Source organism: Lasioglossum baleicum, chromosome 7 (genome assembly GCF_051020765.1).
Source record: "Lasioglossum baleicum chromosome 7, iyLasBale1, whole genome shotgun sequence".
Taxonomy (NCBI): Eukaryota; Metazoa; Arthropoda; class Insecta; order Hymenoptera; family Halictidae; genus Lasioglossum; species Lasioglossum baleicum.
The window spans coordinates 9,682,307-9,697,556 of NC_134935.1; the positions used below are offsets into that span (position 1 = coordinate 9,682,307).

General features: G+C 37.2%; 3 protein-coding genes across 5 annotated transcripts in view; 2 read left to right on the top strand and 1 right to left on the bottom strand.

Moving 5' to 3' along the window:
• LOC143210853 (BTB/POZ domain-containing protein KCTD3) lies at positions 1-10,165 on the top strand. Its single transcript, XM_076428081.1, has 11 exons — positions 1-759; positions 1,128-1,441; positions 1,505-1,678; positions 2,071-2,259; positions 2,331-2,810; positions 2,884-3,000; positions 4,542-4,681; positions 4,756-4,942; positions 5,044-5,322; positions 5,400-5,604; positions 9,172-10,165. The coding sequence occupies exons 1-10, from the start codon at positions 698-700 to the stop codon at positions 5,600-5,602; spliced, it is 2,145 nt and encodes a 714-aa protein (XP_076284196.1). The 5' UTR covers positions 1-697; the 3' UTR covers positions 5,603-5,604; positions 9,172-10,165.
• Positions 7,077-10,517, bottom strand: Sras (Ras converting CAAX endopeptidase Sras). 3 transcript variants are annotated; one of them, XM_076428083.1, is made up of 7 exons: positions 9,416-10,517; positions 8,830-8,935; positions 8,736-8,757; positions 8,619-8,666; positions 8,281-8,517; positions 7,965-8,027; positions 7,077-7,883 (listed from the first exon to the last, which is right to left on the bottom strand). In XM_076428083.1, exons 1-7 carry the CDS (start codon positions 9,529-9,531, stop codon positions 7,684-7,686), a joined length of 792 nt encoding a protein of 263 aa, XP_076284198.1. In that variant the 5' UTR covers positions 9,532-10,517; the 3' UTR covers positions 7,077-7,683. The 3 variants fall into 3 exon arrangements, with proteins under 3 accessions (XP_076284198.1, XP_076284199.1, XP_076284197.1); XM_076428084.1 differs by having other exon boundaries at positions 8,281-8,349; positions 8,425-8,517; positions 8,619-8,757; positions 9,416-9,894; XM_076428082.1 differs by having other exon boundaries at positions 8,619-8,757; positions 9,416-9,871.
• Positions 10,291-15,250, top strand: part of Fbxo11 (F-box protein 11) — a 20,444-nt gene continuing 15,484 nt past the window's right edge. The window contains exons 1-7 of the mRNA XM_076428075.1: positions 10,291-10,719; positions 11,796-12,137; positions 12,216-13,004; positions 13,396-14,248; positions 14,325-14,545; positions 14,628-14,846; positions 14,960-15,167. Coding sequence (XP_076284190.1) covers positions 10,623-10,719; positions 11,796-12,137; positions 12,216-13,004; positions 13,396-14,248; positions 14,325-14,545; positions 14,628-14,846; positions 14,960-15,167 — 2,729 coding nt within the window. The 5' untranslated portion in view covers positions 10,291-10,622. The remainder of the gene's footprint in view (positions 10,720-11,795; positions 12,138-12,215; positions 13,005-13,395; positions 14,249-14,324; positions 14,546-14,627; positions 14,847-14,959; positions 15,168-15,250) is intronic.

The window sequence follows — 15,250 nt, forward strand, 5'->3', positions numbered from 1 at the left end:
GATGATAGGTCTATTCTTATATCGCGTCGGTGATAGTATGTGATAGTATCTCGTCGGTGCTCATGTAACGGCTCCTGCTTTGCGTCGTATATTTTCTGCGTGTCTACTGTGGGTGTAGGATCTGATCCAGGCTAAGGTTTTGAGTGGGGGCAGCACTATACCGGAGGCATCGAAAATCTCTGACTAAATATACCAGATTATACCTATGTCGGGTCTATATAAGTACAGACGAGATTGGATGATAGGTCTATTCTTATATCTCGTCTGTGCTATAAGTGTATATATTCATTTTTAAGAATCAAATCATATAAATTTTTTAAAATTCTGTGGGGTTCCCATTTTATCGAGAAGTTTACGTTACTGAGGTTGAAATCGCCGCGCATGCGCGAGAAAATTTGAGCACAATCGAAGCACTGTATATTGTGTATATAGCGGTCTAACAAGTAGACAAGTAGTACATATTTATAATTCTTGTCATTCTTATGGCACAGACGAGATCAGACGAGATCTCATTTGTTAATGAGCACCGCCACATGTGCTTCACTGTCAATGTACACAAACGAAGGCGACCACAGTGGTCATAACCCTTACAAAGGGATTTATAATTGTTGAGCTTTACGGTGATGATTATCAACGTATGACGGCACACGTCAAGACTCAAGTTACTCAAGTTACAAGACTTGAATAAGCTTTGACGATGGCCGTGCCTTCTTCTTTCGCTATTGGTGATATCGTGCACTTAAATGTCGGAGGAACAAGGTATAGAAAGACAAAATGTTGTTTAATCCCTCGTCTATTTACTTTTACAGTAGTTTTGAATTGTTTGTTCGAATTGTTGATGTTGACACTTTCGATTGTATGACTTTTCGAAAAAATACTTTTGTGCTTTACAAGCTTTTTACGCAGCATTATTACAGATAAATTGTAAATGTGGTCAATGTTTATTAGAACCAATGCTCTCGAGACGTTGGAATATCTTTCGAAACTGATGATGTAAATCTCATAGATTTTGAAAGAAAAATATCAAATTTGTTTCACCTTTGCCTCGTTCGTTTTAATATATGTAGATTGTTAATGGAACACAGTACGTATTTTGTACTTAGAACTAATGTGATTCTTCTGCTCAGGTTCTCAACATCAAAACAAACATTAACATGGGTACCAGACTCGTTCTTTACTACATTATTAAGCAACCGTATTGCCAGCCACAGAGATGAGGATGGAGCATTGTTCATAGATAGAGATCCGAAGCTGTTCTCTATTATATTGAATTATTTGAGAACTAAGGACATTGATTTAAAGAATATAGATATTCGTACCTTGAGACATGAAGCTGAATATTATGGTATATTACCATTAGTTAAACGATTGATCTTATGCGAAGATTTGACACAATCTTCCTGTGGAGATGTCTTGTTCTATGGTTATTTGCCACCACCAAGTAAGTTTTCATGTAATCTTATCAGAATCAATGGAATTGTAAATATATATCTTTGGTTTCAAGGTATACCATTGCAAGAACCTATTGCCTCCGTACCAAATGTAGCAGATGTGTCTGTTCATAACAGAACTACTACTACTACCACCACTGCCACAACCACTGCTACAAACCCCAAAACGGATGCACCGTCAACTTCTCAGAGCACAGCTCCAAGCTGCAATGCAACTCAAAATAGCGGTAGTTATTACATGTATTATTTTTATTACTAGACTGCAGATGTTTACGCATTTTCCAACTTTTCTAGACAAATTTTAAGAAAGTGGAATAAAACATAATCCTATTTTTAATGGGAACAGCCTTTGTAGATCTAAAGCAAACAAAAATTGTACAAAATTCTATCAAGTTTTATATGCTAGCCTTTTTTGAACATTTCCATAAGCTATAAATGCATAACGATCCACAGTCTATTACATTTCGAGAATCAATATCAATGTACTTCTGAAATTAAGGCTCAGAGAAAAAGATTCAGTTATACCACATGATAGGGCAGATCTTCCTTTGGAAACCAGCATACAAAACTACATTTTAACACTACATTATTACCATTATTTGGTATGTGATTATTTTAGGGCAACAAAACCAGAAAGGTACACTTGGAACGCATGTAAGGAATTCTTCATTGGATTACAGAATTCAGCAAAGAGGCTTGCTGTATTCGCGTACATCATCCTTAGACTTAAGGCACGTTAGGAATAATTCAGCAGACTTGAACAAGTTGCATAAGAACGATATAAGTTTAGTATTTGGACCCCAGCAAGGTAAATCACTGAAAGGATCTCCCTCTAGAAATTACAATAAAATATTACTAACACTAATATTATCCATACAGTCTCTTCATGGGTGGATCCTTTAAGAGTTCAAATCATAAAGGCTCATCACAATTGGATTGTGATCGCTTACGCGCATTTCATATCGTGTTACTGGCTGAAAGACTCGTCTGGATGGCAACATGCATTTACTAGTCCCCACATTGAATCCGTTATCGAAAGGGTGGCGATAACATCGAAATTAAATACCAGTGTAGCCGTTAATATGGTTGCCTTTTCTTATGGGAATCAAGTTACATTATGGAGCGTCTCAGCAAAAAGGATAAACGTTAACATTGGCACATTCAATTTAAATGTTCGTATAGAACATTTATTTTTTATCGGGAGACAATTAGTTGCCTTGTCTTCTACTGACAAAATTGGAGTGTGGCATGATATGACGCATCATTGGCAAATACAAGATGTAGTGCCTATTTTGTCATTCGATACGGCTGGCTCTTTTCTTCTCCTGGGATGCAACAATGGATCCATTTATCACATTGGTAAGAAAAACGAAAACATTTCTAATAATTGAAACGGATTTTCTAATACAAGTGATACGCCTCTCATTTTCAGACATGGAAAAGTTCCCTTTGCGAATGAAGGACAACGATCTACTCGTAACCGAATTGTACCGTGATCCAAATTATGATCCCATTACAGCCATATCCCTTTATTTAACGCCAAAGACATGTAAGTTTTCATAAACACTCCTTACATAACACAGTATGCATTATCTTGATAAACGGCTTAAAACGAAAATCGTAAGGTAAATCATAACTAATTGATGGTTCATAACATTGAGTATTACAGTATCTCTATTGCAGAAACACCTTTTCAAGTGACGTACAAATAAATGGATTAAAATATAATTGTTTAATCTGCTTGTATTGAGGAATGTAATAACAAACGTCACTTTAACGATAAACGCTTCTCTTTTTGCTTGACATTCAAACTTTTTATTAGGTATACTGTTGTGTTACACTTTTAGCTAGAGTTTTAACTAAACAAATATAAATCTATCTGAATATATTTTATCTTTTATAAATAAAGTAAATTTTTTATTGGTAGATCGACACGTTAAAGAAAAGTACTCAAGAAAAATGGTCGAATCGTTGTACAGAAATAAATACGAACATTCTAGTGTCTTTCTATCAAAGTGTAGTACTATTCTTTTAATATTAATGAGAGTTTATTATTACATTCTTTGCTTCATGATTTCGTACAACTGGATATATAGCAGAAGGCAAGTATGGGTCGATATAACAATGTTCTACAATATTCTCACATTCCAGTCACGGTCCGAAATAACATAATATGTTTCTCTACATTTTGTACATCATTGATTTGAATACTTGTATCCATATCCTTCCTCTCCAGACATAGTACAACGTTCTGCACTTTTCAATCAATATTCCTTCGATACATATATATTCGCATACATCAATTACGTGCTTTAATTCACAAATTACTTTGAATACAAGCATATCGAGGAAAATAATCTGTGTATACGCAAAAACACTTGTAAACATTATTTTCTCGTTTAGATTGCACTAATCGCACACAGCCCGCTTTTCCTAATGCGTCCAGTTGTACTACCGCAAACTATATCATCTTTGTATCCACTTTATTTCATTAATATCTGCTTGGAAACAACGGTTATACAATTTATTTGCCTGGGCTCAAATTAATTTTCATTCATAGAGCATCTTGCTTTCTCCGTTAATTCCAATATATCGCATACCAGGATCTGGGAGGGGAAGGAAAAGGAACAGTCAACACATACCTCTGCTTGCATAGTTGTTTTTCGTTTTACATGGTTTCAGACGCATACAAGCATTATTCAGTTTATTCCAAATAATTGTACCGTGTTCACCTGCATTTATACATATTTTGATACTTTCACAAATCGTGTAGTAGGTGTTCAAAAATTTTCTCTTAAATCTAAACTACATTATAACTTGTTAACTACAAAATAGTACCCATATCTTGTTCTGAATAATCAATTTTTATTGATTGTCAGAATACAAAGCATGTAATATATAGATTTTTCATTTTCTCTTAATTAAAGTACACGTGCACAAAAGGATTCTTTCTATTTTTCTAATTTCCAGTATATGTGATATTCACACTGTATTGTTTACAGTTTTATTAACAAATGTAGTTCACATTGATGACATAGGTTTTTGTTTTAGAGTAGAACGGTCTTATATAAAATATTACTGTTTATACAGCTCTGTGTGGTAACTGGATCGAAATAGCATATGGCACTAAATCTGGCAGTGTTAGAGTTATTGTACAACATCCTGAAACTGTAGGACACGGGCCACAATTATTCCAGACATTTACAGTACACCAAAGCAGCGTGACGAAAGTATGTTCATAGTTGCATAATTTCTGTGTTTATTATTTTTCGATCGGAAGTGAAAAGAAAGTTCATTCTTCCAGGTAACATTATCAGAAAAGTATTTGGTATCAGTTTGCTCCGAGTATAATCATGTTAGAAGCTGGGCTGTAATGAGATTCCGAGGAATGATCTCTACTCAGCCTGGATCTACGCCGGAAGCAAGTTTCAAAATTGTATCTTTGGAAGCAATCGAACCTTGCATCAGCTACAATGCTGGTAACGATTTCGGTAAGTTATTGCACGAAAAATTAATATAATTATTATGTAAAAATAATTTACGTAGAAGTAAGTTTACAAGAAATTTTAATTGACTATACGTTACCATGCAGGACCGTTCGGGGAGCAAGATGATGAACAAGTGTTTGTTCAAAAAGTTGTACCTGAGACTGATCAGTTGTTCGTACGCTTAGCGTCGAATGGCAAAAGAGTGTGTGTAATCAAATCAGTAGACGGTAGCATTATTACTTCATTTTATGTACACGAATGCGAAGGGTCTAGCCGTATGGGCTCAAGGCCAAGGCGTTTCATATTTACTGGCCATTCTAATGGCACCATACAAATGTGGGATCTTACGACAGCCCTGGAGCCGAGGTTTTCTTCTACGCAAAGTAATTTGTTGTGCCTGAAAAATATGTTTTGGTATCTTGTACTAATTTCTGCTAACTACTAAATATCTTTATTACAGATGTTTCCGGTGGACCTACGCCTGAAGAACTATGGAAGCTATTAGATCAGTGTGATCTGAGCAACAGTTACTCCTCCACACCATGTATTAGCCCGTGTCCATCGGTTATATCCCAATCGGGTCCTAGCTTAAAAACAAGTAACGTATTGTTCCTCAATCAATCGCAAAACTTTGAAGCCACTCCTGGAACTAGCCAGACCTGAAGGTAGCGTGAAAAGAAATATTTTTTACCTTTTTTTATGTTATTAAACGTAATTGATTTCTCATTGCTAGCATCTGCATTTATTTATTTATTTATTTATTACGGGTCATTCACATGTATAAGTCTGCAGTTAGAGTTCCTAGTAAACAATCCTCCTGGTATGTCTGAACGTAATATAGTTATCAGAGCATATACACATTAAATATAAGGATTGTATGATAGTGTAACGATAAATTGATGTGTTTGATAATAAAAAAATTACGTTGTTTGAATTTTAAAATCGAACACTTTTAATGTATTCATTGCAATTTTACGATCTGAAATGTTTTTTTTTTAGTAAAGAGGTTTATAATGTGACGAATAATTAATGTCAAGTAGTAGGAGTTTTTTGAAATTGATCATTGGTATATAATACAAGTTAAAAGTTTATTTATATTTACATATTCTATATTAATATGTTACAAAATGAATGAATCCATCCATGTTGTAAATTCCGTTCTTCAATACACTTAAAATATAACAGCAGATTTGTTGGAAAAATGTACAGTTTAACATAATGTATATATTTATATAAATATAAATATATCATTCAACACTTTGAGTTTTCCTTTTGACAAGGGAAGCTTACAATATTATCGACAAATCATTAGTAGTATTTGCGCTTCAATTGTACGAGATCATCAAATGTGTAATTTATAGGAAGCACACAACAGTGTATTGTACAAAGATCTTTTGCGAATAACAGGATGTTATCACAAAATGTAAACTCGTCGTGTTTTTTTTTTTTTACTAGGTTTTCTCATGTTTTTTAATTATATAAAACATTTATAACTAGTATATTTCGATGACGTTGTAACTATTTACTTCTGTGATTCAAATAAACAATAAGTATACGTATTATGATGTTAATTTTCATATGTGAGGTGACATGTAACATGTAGGGAGAGTGTACCGATAAGTGATTGAGCACCAGTGAGTGACCGCTCTCAAATAAATATTAACAGAAGGAGACTTTAATTAATCATTTTTAAGAACTGTGTATCACATAATTATATATGGTTGAGAATGCTGAGGTTATAGTTCGAACTTCAGACTTTTTGCAGACTCACGTTTATGATGTGCAATTAGCTGTTGAGCTAATTTTTCTAGTGCAGTATATATACTATTTAAGATGCGGTGTATACACTGTATATTGTCATTTACTGTAACATTAATAATTTACGGAGTACTGCGCATAAAATCATTGATTTGTTATTTTTAGGGTTTGATTTTATTTGAGGTGGTCACTTACTGGTACATCTGCTTTGATTACAATTTCAGCATTTGATTAATTTTGTATTGATGGTAGAAGTATATGAGAATGATAACTGTATATGAGCAAAGAAGTTGCAAGATCAGTCTGAGAATAGTTATTTATTTAATTATTCCAAAAGGTACCAAGTTATAAATAATTGTAGCATGATCTTACTATTAACTGGTCACTTATTGGTACATTTACCTTACAGGTCATTCAGTTGGTTTTAAGCTGAACGTGAATTGTTTAAATTACTTGAGAGCTTTAAGGTGAATTTGTACATTACATCAAAAGAAATATTAGCAAAAGATGAACTTGTATAAAAATTAATTAAAAATACGCTATTTATTGTAACAATGTCATATTATATTCAAGTATACAATCTTTCATCAACATTTTTATATGAAGAGAAACTTCATATCTAGATTGTAATTTTATGTTCATAATTACAACTATATAAGTTCAATTAGAATCGAGGTACTAAAGTAATCTCATGTTAGTTCTAGATCGCATTATTAATTTGCATCTCAACAATGTGATTGTATAAAACATTTGTCATGTAAAACTTGATTTGAGATTGTTATACTTTCTTCAAAATTATTATTAAAAAATTTACATATCAAAACAGCGATTAATTCAAATGTCACATTGCATGATTTACCTCGTATCTCATAAGAGTGTACAATCATGTAATATTTGATTATAAACACGATGTTAATAGTTTTCGAATTATCCTAAAAAAGGTTGTGAACAACATTAGTGAGACATTGTTGCAAATGAAACTTCTCTCATACAAATTGCTTATGCCAAAACAAGTCATTGTGGAATAACTTGGGATCTGTCATTGGCATTAATAGTAAACAAAAGGAAACTAATCCAATGAAAAATAGAGAAAACTTTCTCAATGGACCCTTAAATGCCATAGTAAGATCAGGCAATTCCACGCCATTACAAAAAGAATGTACTGTCAGTGGTGCTACAAAATGTCCTATTTACAAGAAATACAAATTATTGCATAATCATATATATTAAAACAAATCAAGGAAAAGAGGAAGTTGAGTTGACATACCTGTTTGAACGAACAGAAATGCTGCATATGCTCCGAACACTGTTGTGTACCCAACATGGTAACCTGATTAACAAATTACAATTAGTTTGTTGATGCACAGTTATGTTTAGACAGTGGATTTTATGCATTTATCACAAAAATGAGTAGGTGTAATCCGAAACAGTGAAAACATTAGAAGAATTTAAAAATACTGTTACATTATTTTCGACTTATTAAACATACTAAGAAGTTGGTTGCAAATCAAGTAGAACATTTTTATTTTGCATAAAGATCTGCTGTCTAGTTATGTTTCATCTACATTGTAAATAGTACTTACACGACATAAAGAAAGCACTTTTAAGTGTCACGCCATCTTTTAGTCTACATACTATATGATGAAAGTGAGCTATTCCAAAAAACAATGAGCATACAAATATTGCAGTAAGTGGTGCAAAACATTGCAAAAGTAATGGCAACATACAAGCTCTAAATGTCCATTCTTCGGAAAGAGGTGCAACAACTTGACCTCTCCACCATGTCAATGTCTTTATATTTTCAATTCTATATATGGACTCTGTAACAAGCAGATTCAAACAGTTATAATTGTTGGTAACCACTTCTGCAATCCAAAAACCAGTTCACAGTATTAGTGAAGAAAATGTATGAAGCACTTACGGGAAAATAATCTCCTAAACCCACTGTAATCTTCTACACATAATGGTCCTAAAAATAGTATCATTGTTAACAATAATGGCATCACAATTGCTTGTATTAAACCTGGCCATCTTATACCTAGTAACTCCAAAAATGTTGCCTGAAACAATATCGTAGCTTAGAATTCAAAGTAACTGTGCACAAAGGAATATTACATGGCTATCAAAATTACCTTTTCTAAGTACTTTTCATTCATTCCAAAATACAATGACGTAGGAGATACAAGGCATACTATGAAAACGCTAAAAAATCGTTTTTTTATAATTGTAGGATGTTCCCTGTAATTAGAAAACACAAGTGAATATTTCAAAAACATGCAAAGAGGATAGGAATGTTTAAATGAGAGATTTGTCATTTGATCTTCTTGTTATTTAACCCATTATTGTTACTCTATTATACTGAAAAATAGTGAGAAACTGCAAATAAAATGTTCGCATTGTTTATTAAATTGTAGAAAGAGAAGCGATTTAGAAAGGACAATGGGTTAAACAGAACTATTTTTTGTTTTTGAAAGGGAGCGTGCTGCAAGTTTTAAACATGATGCTGGATAAAGAACAATTCGAGGGTGAAGATCTTTATGATTGCACGAGTGGGAGAAAGAGCGGCATTCGTGTTCACGGAACGACGTGAACACAGTTACACTTTGTTCGTGGTTCCCTGTGGTTCATCGTAACCAAAAGACCGTGTTACACGATCGCACGAGAAATGCTCATTTAAAAAAGGTGATCGACATTCGTCGCTGGTCAGCTTTCCTTTACCTATCGTACGGAGATCTCCATACATAGAGGCTTGCAACGAACACTACGGCGAGACAAAGACATAATAAAATTGCGGACACGCAGCACATATCGGTATTTTGATCCGCGGTCTCCATAACCACAGAATACTTCGCAGGGCATAGAGTACAACATCAGAGGTGAAACTGCGGAACCTTTCAGAGACAATTCCCCGTGCGCATGCGTACATAACTTGTGTTTCGTGAATAGAGCCTCGGATATCCGTAATATCGAAGACGCACGCGTATGAAATTATGTTCCGTAAATATGCAGACTTTGAAATATTAAATGCGCTTGCGTATGGAAATTGTGTTCGATGAATATGATTATCAGAATAATTTCTTCATGTTTATACATGTACACATATATCTGTACATATATAAATAAGACGAATTCTTACAAATGTACAAAAATGTTTTGAGTATACACGTATGAAACATTGAAAATAATTGATGTACTCTTCGATAGAAAATACAGTTTCTTATAGTACAACGTTATACAATGAATATAATATCAGAATAATTTCTTCATGTTTATAAATATGAGACGAAACAATAACAATTAAAAAAAATCAAGGTCCAATTTTGAAAAAGTTATTCGGTTTTAAAAGGTGTACGCGCGAATACCTTATACACCCACATTATTGTATACATTTAAAACGATTAATATAAGAAATATTATCGTCGCTAATCATTTCAAAGCTATATTCATGGTAAACAAACTTGTGTTCGCATGCGCAGTTGAATGTAGAGTATTGATGCTATATTCACGAGAGTCCTACTTGTAGACGCAAGCGTATAATGTCAATCGTTTATATATTGAAAAACTGCGAAATTTCGCTTCAGTAACAATAGCGTCTATGGTTGAAATATTCGGTGCCGTAACTCCATTCCATACTGATGTTGGTCGCTTGTGTCGCGATCCACTGCGGAAGAGGGGATCGGTGCGAGGGGGTAGCAAGCAAGTGAGAGCGAGTAAGAAAAGGATCGCTTTCGGGCAGGGTAGTAGGGTGATCGGTGCGGAAAGAGGGGAAGAGCAGAAATTCATCCGATTGGCGGTCTGGCACCAGTCGGCAGTCCTACCGTCAATGAGAAGATGGCCGCTGGGCTCGGTGGAAGTGTCGCCATTGTTTAGTGTTTAGTTGTTTCACCCGTTTCTCGCATAATTTTCGTCGGGAAGCACGTTAAAAATGCCAAGCGCCTCGTTCACATCGTCGCGCCACTACGTGCGAAGATCCCGGAGAAAAGGCGCGAACAGGATCCCTCTGCCTTCGAGAACCACCTCGGGTAAGAGAGCCCTGCATCCAGACCCTCGGTTCACTGCTCACCTGTCGTCTCTCGGCTCTTTTTCTTTTCCCTTCACCTACTTCGTTATTTCACGGGCCTAGCTCGATTCCATTTGATTCTCTATGATACTCCCGACTGACCAACATCCTTCCTCGTCGTTACTCGTGTTTTTCGTTTACCATTCCGGACATCGCTAAGAGAGAGAGCAAGACAGAGACGACAGTTAAACCTTACGCTGCCCACGTCTCTTTCCTCTCGGATGATTTTCTCGCGGTCCGGGGTGTCCGAAAAACGCGACCGCGATGACGTTTGTTCACGGTCTCGCCGCAACTTGCACCAGCCCTTCTTTCTTTCGGGGACATCGATCACCGTATCGCATACACTTCGCGATTGTCAATTTTTACCGTGGAATGTCGGCTCAAAGTCTACACTCCTCACCCCACCTCCCTTATTCTTTTTTTCTTTTCTTTTCGTGTAATTCCGATTTATTAAACAACCAGCTGCGGTACCATAAACGCGACGGGTCCTCGCGTGATTCGGAAAACCGATCGGCCCATGATCACGGGGACATGATGCACTTTTCAATCTGATATTCTACCAGCTATAGACTTTGTGTTAAATTAGTATAATGCTCCACTTTCCCAAATCACTTTCTGTGCATTCGAGATGCAACTGCCACTGACACTGTTCCTTTGAAAATGTGATTATGAAACTTCTACCTTTTGAAATATATCGTTTGATAATTGATTCTGCACATATGTACGGTGAATGGATAATGCGAATATGTTCTAATTTACTTGTTAGCACCCCTTATACACGGTTTATCTTCTGTTTATAGTTTTTATTCTCTGTATATGTTGATTCCCATATGTAAACTTGGTTACCTGCTATAACTTGTAATTATGTAGTATTCTCTGTATTTGACAGATGTTTGTTATTGTTTCATTTATAGCCTGTTAAGTGGCTAATGCAATAATAATTTACTAGAATTTGGATATTGTCAAAGGTTCAATCGTTCGAATGTGCATATTCAAAAGATACTTTATGGGTTAGTTGCAATTATTTTAATTTTACAGCCGAGCCATGCGATTTGCCATGTTCAGCATCGAATCAGATACCACCTGGTGGTGGAGTTGGCGGAGGAGGAGGAGGAGGAGGAGGTGGAGGTGGGGGTGGAAGCGGTGGAAGAGGATCTTCTCCCAGTGTCTCTGGTGTTGCGGCACCGTCACCTTCCCCTTCGCATTCACATTCTTCCCCTTACGACTTAAGGCGTAAAAGTCCACCCCATCCGGATCCAGCACCCGGTACCAGCTCTGCGTTACCCCCATCGGGTGGCAGTAGTGTTGGAGCAACTTTAGGTTCTTCCTCCTTACCAGCCAGAAAACGACCTAGGCGGACATGTTCATTATCCACAGACGGTACAGTTACTCGAAATTAAATACGCGTCGTAAACATTGCCGAACAGTTTCTTAAACTGCTGTTAATTGATTTTGTAGGTACAAATACAAACGCCGCTGCACATTACCTTCAGTACGAGTTACCGGACGAAGTGCTGCTCACTATATTTAATTATTTGATGGAACAAGATCTGTGTAGAGTTTCTCAAGTTTGCAGACGTTTTCAAGCAATCGCGAACGACACCGAACTGTGGAAGTCTCTGTACCAGCAAGTCTACGAGTACGACTTACCACTATTTAATCCTGCACCATGTAAATTCGAGTTCGTGTCTCCGGACGAGTCGGATTACCACAATCCATGGAAGGAGAGCTTTAGACAATTATACAGAGGAGTGCACGTAAGGCCAGGATTTCAGGATCTGAAGTTCAAAGGACGGAATTTGCCATACTTTAATACTGTTCAGGCAGCGTTAGACTATGTAGACGAATATAGAAGCAATAGCGGTTCTTCGTCGAACAATAGCACAAGCACAACCGGCCAGGGGAATTGCTGTGGCAGCAATTCCCAATCGGAGGAGGGAGCACCTCAACATTTAGTTTTCTTACACTCTGGTATATACAGGGGCGAATTTCTCGTAATAGACAGCGATGTCGCATTGATAGGAGCAGCGCCCGGGAACGTGGCGGAATCGGTTATACTCGAGCGAGAAAGCGAATCTACAGTTATGTTCGTAGAAGGAGCGAAACGAGCTTACGCCGGCCATCTCACGTTAAAGTTCACCCCAGACGTTACCAGTACGGTGCCGCACCATAAACACTACTGTTTAGAGGTCGGCGAAAACTGCAGTCCCACGGTGGACCATTGCATTATTAGGAGTTCAAGTGTTGGTAAGTTATCAGGAAGTTCTAAGCTTTCTAATTTCTCGAGTCGTAAATCATTGCAAGTATTTGTCGAACACTGTACGAACTACTTTCATAGCAATGATTAGACTAGAGATCGCGGTTTTCAACGTGTACACGTGGTGCGTGAACCGTGTAGTACGAAATTAAGGATCCGTATTCGCAGATCCATGTCCGCGAATCCGTATTCACGTATCCCTAAATTCTTACTACATGGTTCATGTACCACGTGAAATAGGGATCTCTAGTTTAGACTGCGGAATTTCAAACTTTCAATGTAATTTTATCAAGCTTTAAGTCTTCGTTATTTACATACACCTCCGCAGTCTAATTAATAATTTCGAGTACACAATTGTTAATATATCTTCATTCTCGACAGTTGGAGCAGCTGTTTGTGTGTCGGGCGTAGGAGCGAATCCTGTGGTGAAGAATTGTGACATATCGGACTGCGAGAATGTTGGACTTTACGTGACGGACTACGCGCAAGGGACGTACGAGGACAACGAGATCTCCAGAAACGCGTTGGCCGGCATCTGGGTGAAGAATTATGCGAACCCGATCATGCGGAGGAACCACATCCACCACGGAAGGGACGTCGGTATATTCACATTTGATAATGGCCTTGGGTACTTCGAGGCCAATGACATTCACAACAATCGGATAGCCGGTTTCGAAGTGAAGGCTGGTGCTAATCCGACGGTGGTGCACTGTGAAATTCACCATGGACAGACAGGCGGGATCTATGTCCACGAGAACGGTTTAGGTCAATTCATCGACAACAAGATCCATTCGAATAACTTCGCTGGTGTTTGGATCACCTCTAACTCGAACCCTACCATACGTAGAAACGAGATCTACAATGGTCATCAAGGAGGCGTATACATATTCGGCGAGGGGCGAGGCTTGATAGAACACAATAATATTTACGGGAACGCATTAGCCGGTATCCAAATCAGAACGAACTCCGATCCTATTGTCCGGCATAATAAGATCCATCACGGCCAGCACGGCGGGATATACGTGCATGAGAAGGGACAAGGTCTGATTGAGGAGAACGAGGTGTATGCCAACACGTTGGCAGGTGTATGGATAACCACCGGGTCCACGCCGGTGCTTAGAAGGAACCGTATCCATAGTGGGAAACAAGTCGGCGTTTATTTTTATGACAATGGACACGGTAAATTAGAAGACAATGATATTTTCAATCATTTGTATTCGGGAGTACAAATAAGGTAAGATAGGGTCTCTGCTGGGTGCATACAAACCGTTGGTTCTCGTGAGTTTAACTGTGTTTCTATATTGCTGCAGGACTGGAAGCAATCCAGTGATACGTGGGAATAAGATATGGGGCGGACAGAACGGTGGCGTTCTTGTGTATAATAGCGGATTAGGTTTACTCGAACAAAATGAGATTTTTGATAACGCGATGGCGGGGGTATGGATTAAAACCGATAGCAACCCTACGTTAAAAAGGAACAAGATATTCGATGGGCGAGACGGTGGTATTTGTATATTTAATGGTGGTAAAGGTATGCTTTTTCTTTTCACTTTTATTGTCTGGTTCTTGCGTGAAAGGTTTACGAGATTATTTGTTTCTTTCGTTTTGGACAGGTGTGCTCGAAGAGAATGATATATTTCGTAACGCGCAAGCAGGAGTGCTTATTTCTACACAGTCTCATCCTGTACTGAGGAGAAATCGAATCTTCGATGGATTGGCAGCCGGCGTTGAGATTACAAACAACGCGACCGCCACGCTAGAATTTAATCAAATTTTCAATAATAGATTCGGTGGTCTTTGCTTAGCGAGCGGAGTACAACCGACGACTAGAGGTTCATATTCATTTATTATTATTCTATTAACTCTGAATCCTTAAGAAGTACACATGCAATCTGACACGCCTCTTCTTCGCTACATTTACATTTTTTCGTGTTCGCTGTTTCAGGCAATAAGATATTTAATAATCAAGATGCAGTTGAGAAAGCAGTTGGTAACGGCCAATGTTTATACAAAATTTCGTCGTACACTTCCTTCCCTATGCACGATTTCTACCGCTGCCAGACATGTAACACGACAGATCGCAACGCAATTTGTGTGAACTGTATAAAAACTTGTCACGCTGGACACGATGTAGAATTTATCAGACACGATCGGTAAGTAATTTTAACAATTAAACTCGCGAACCAGCAAGAAACTTCTATTGTTAAATATACATATAGGTCTAACGTTACATAAA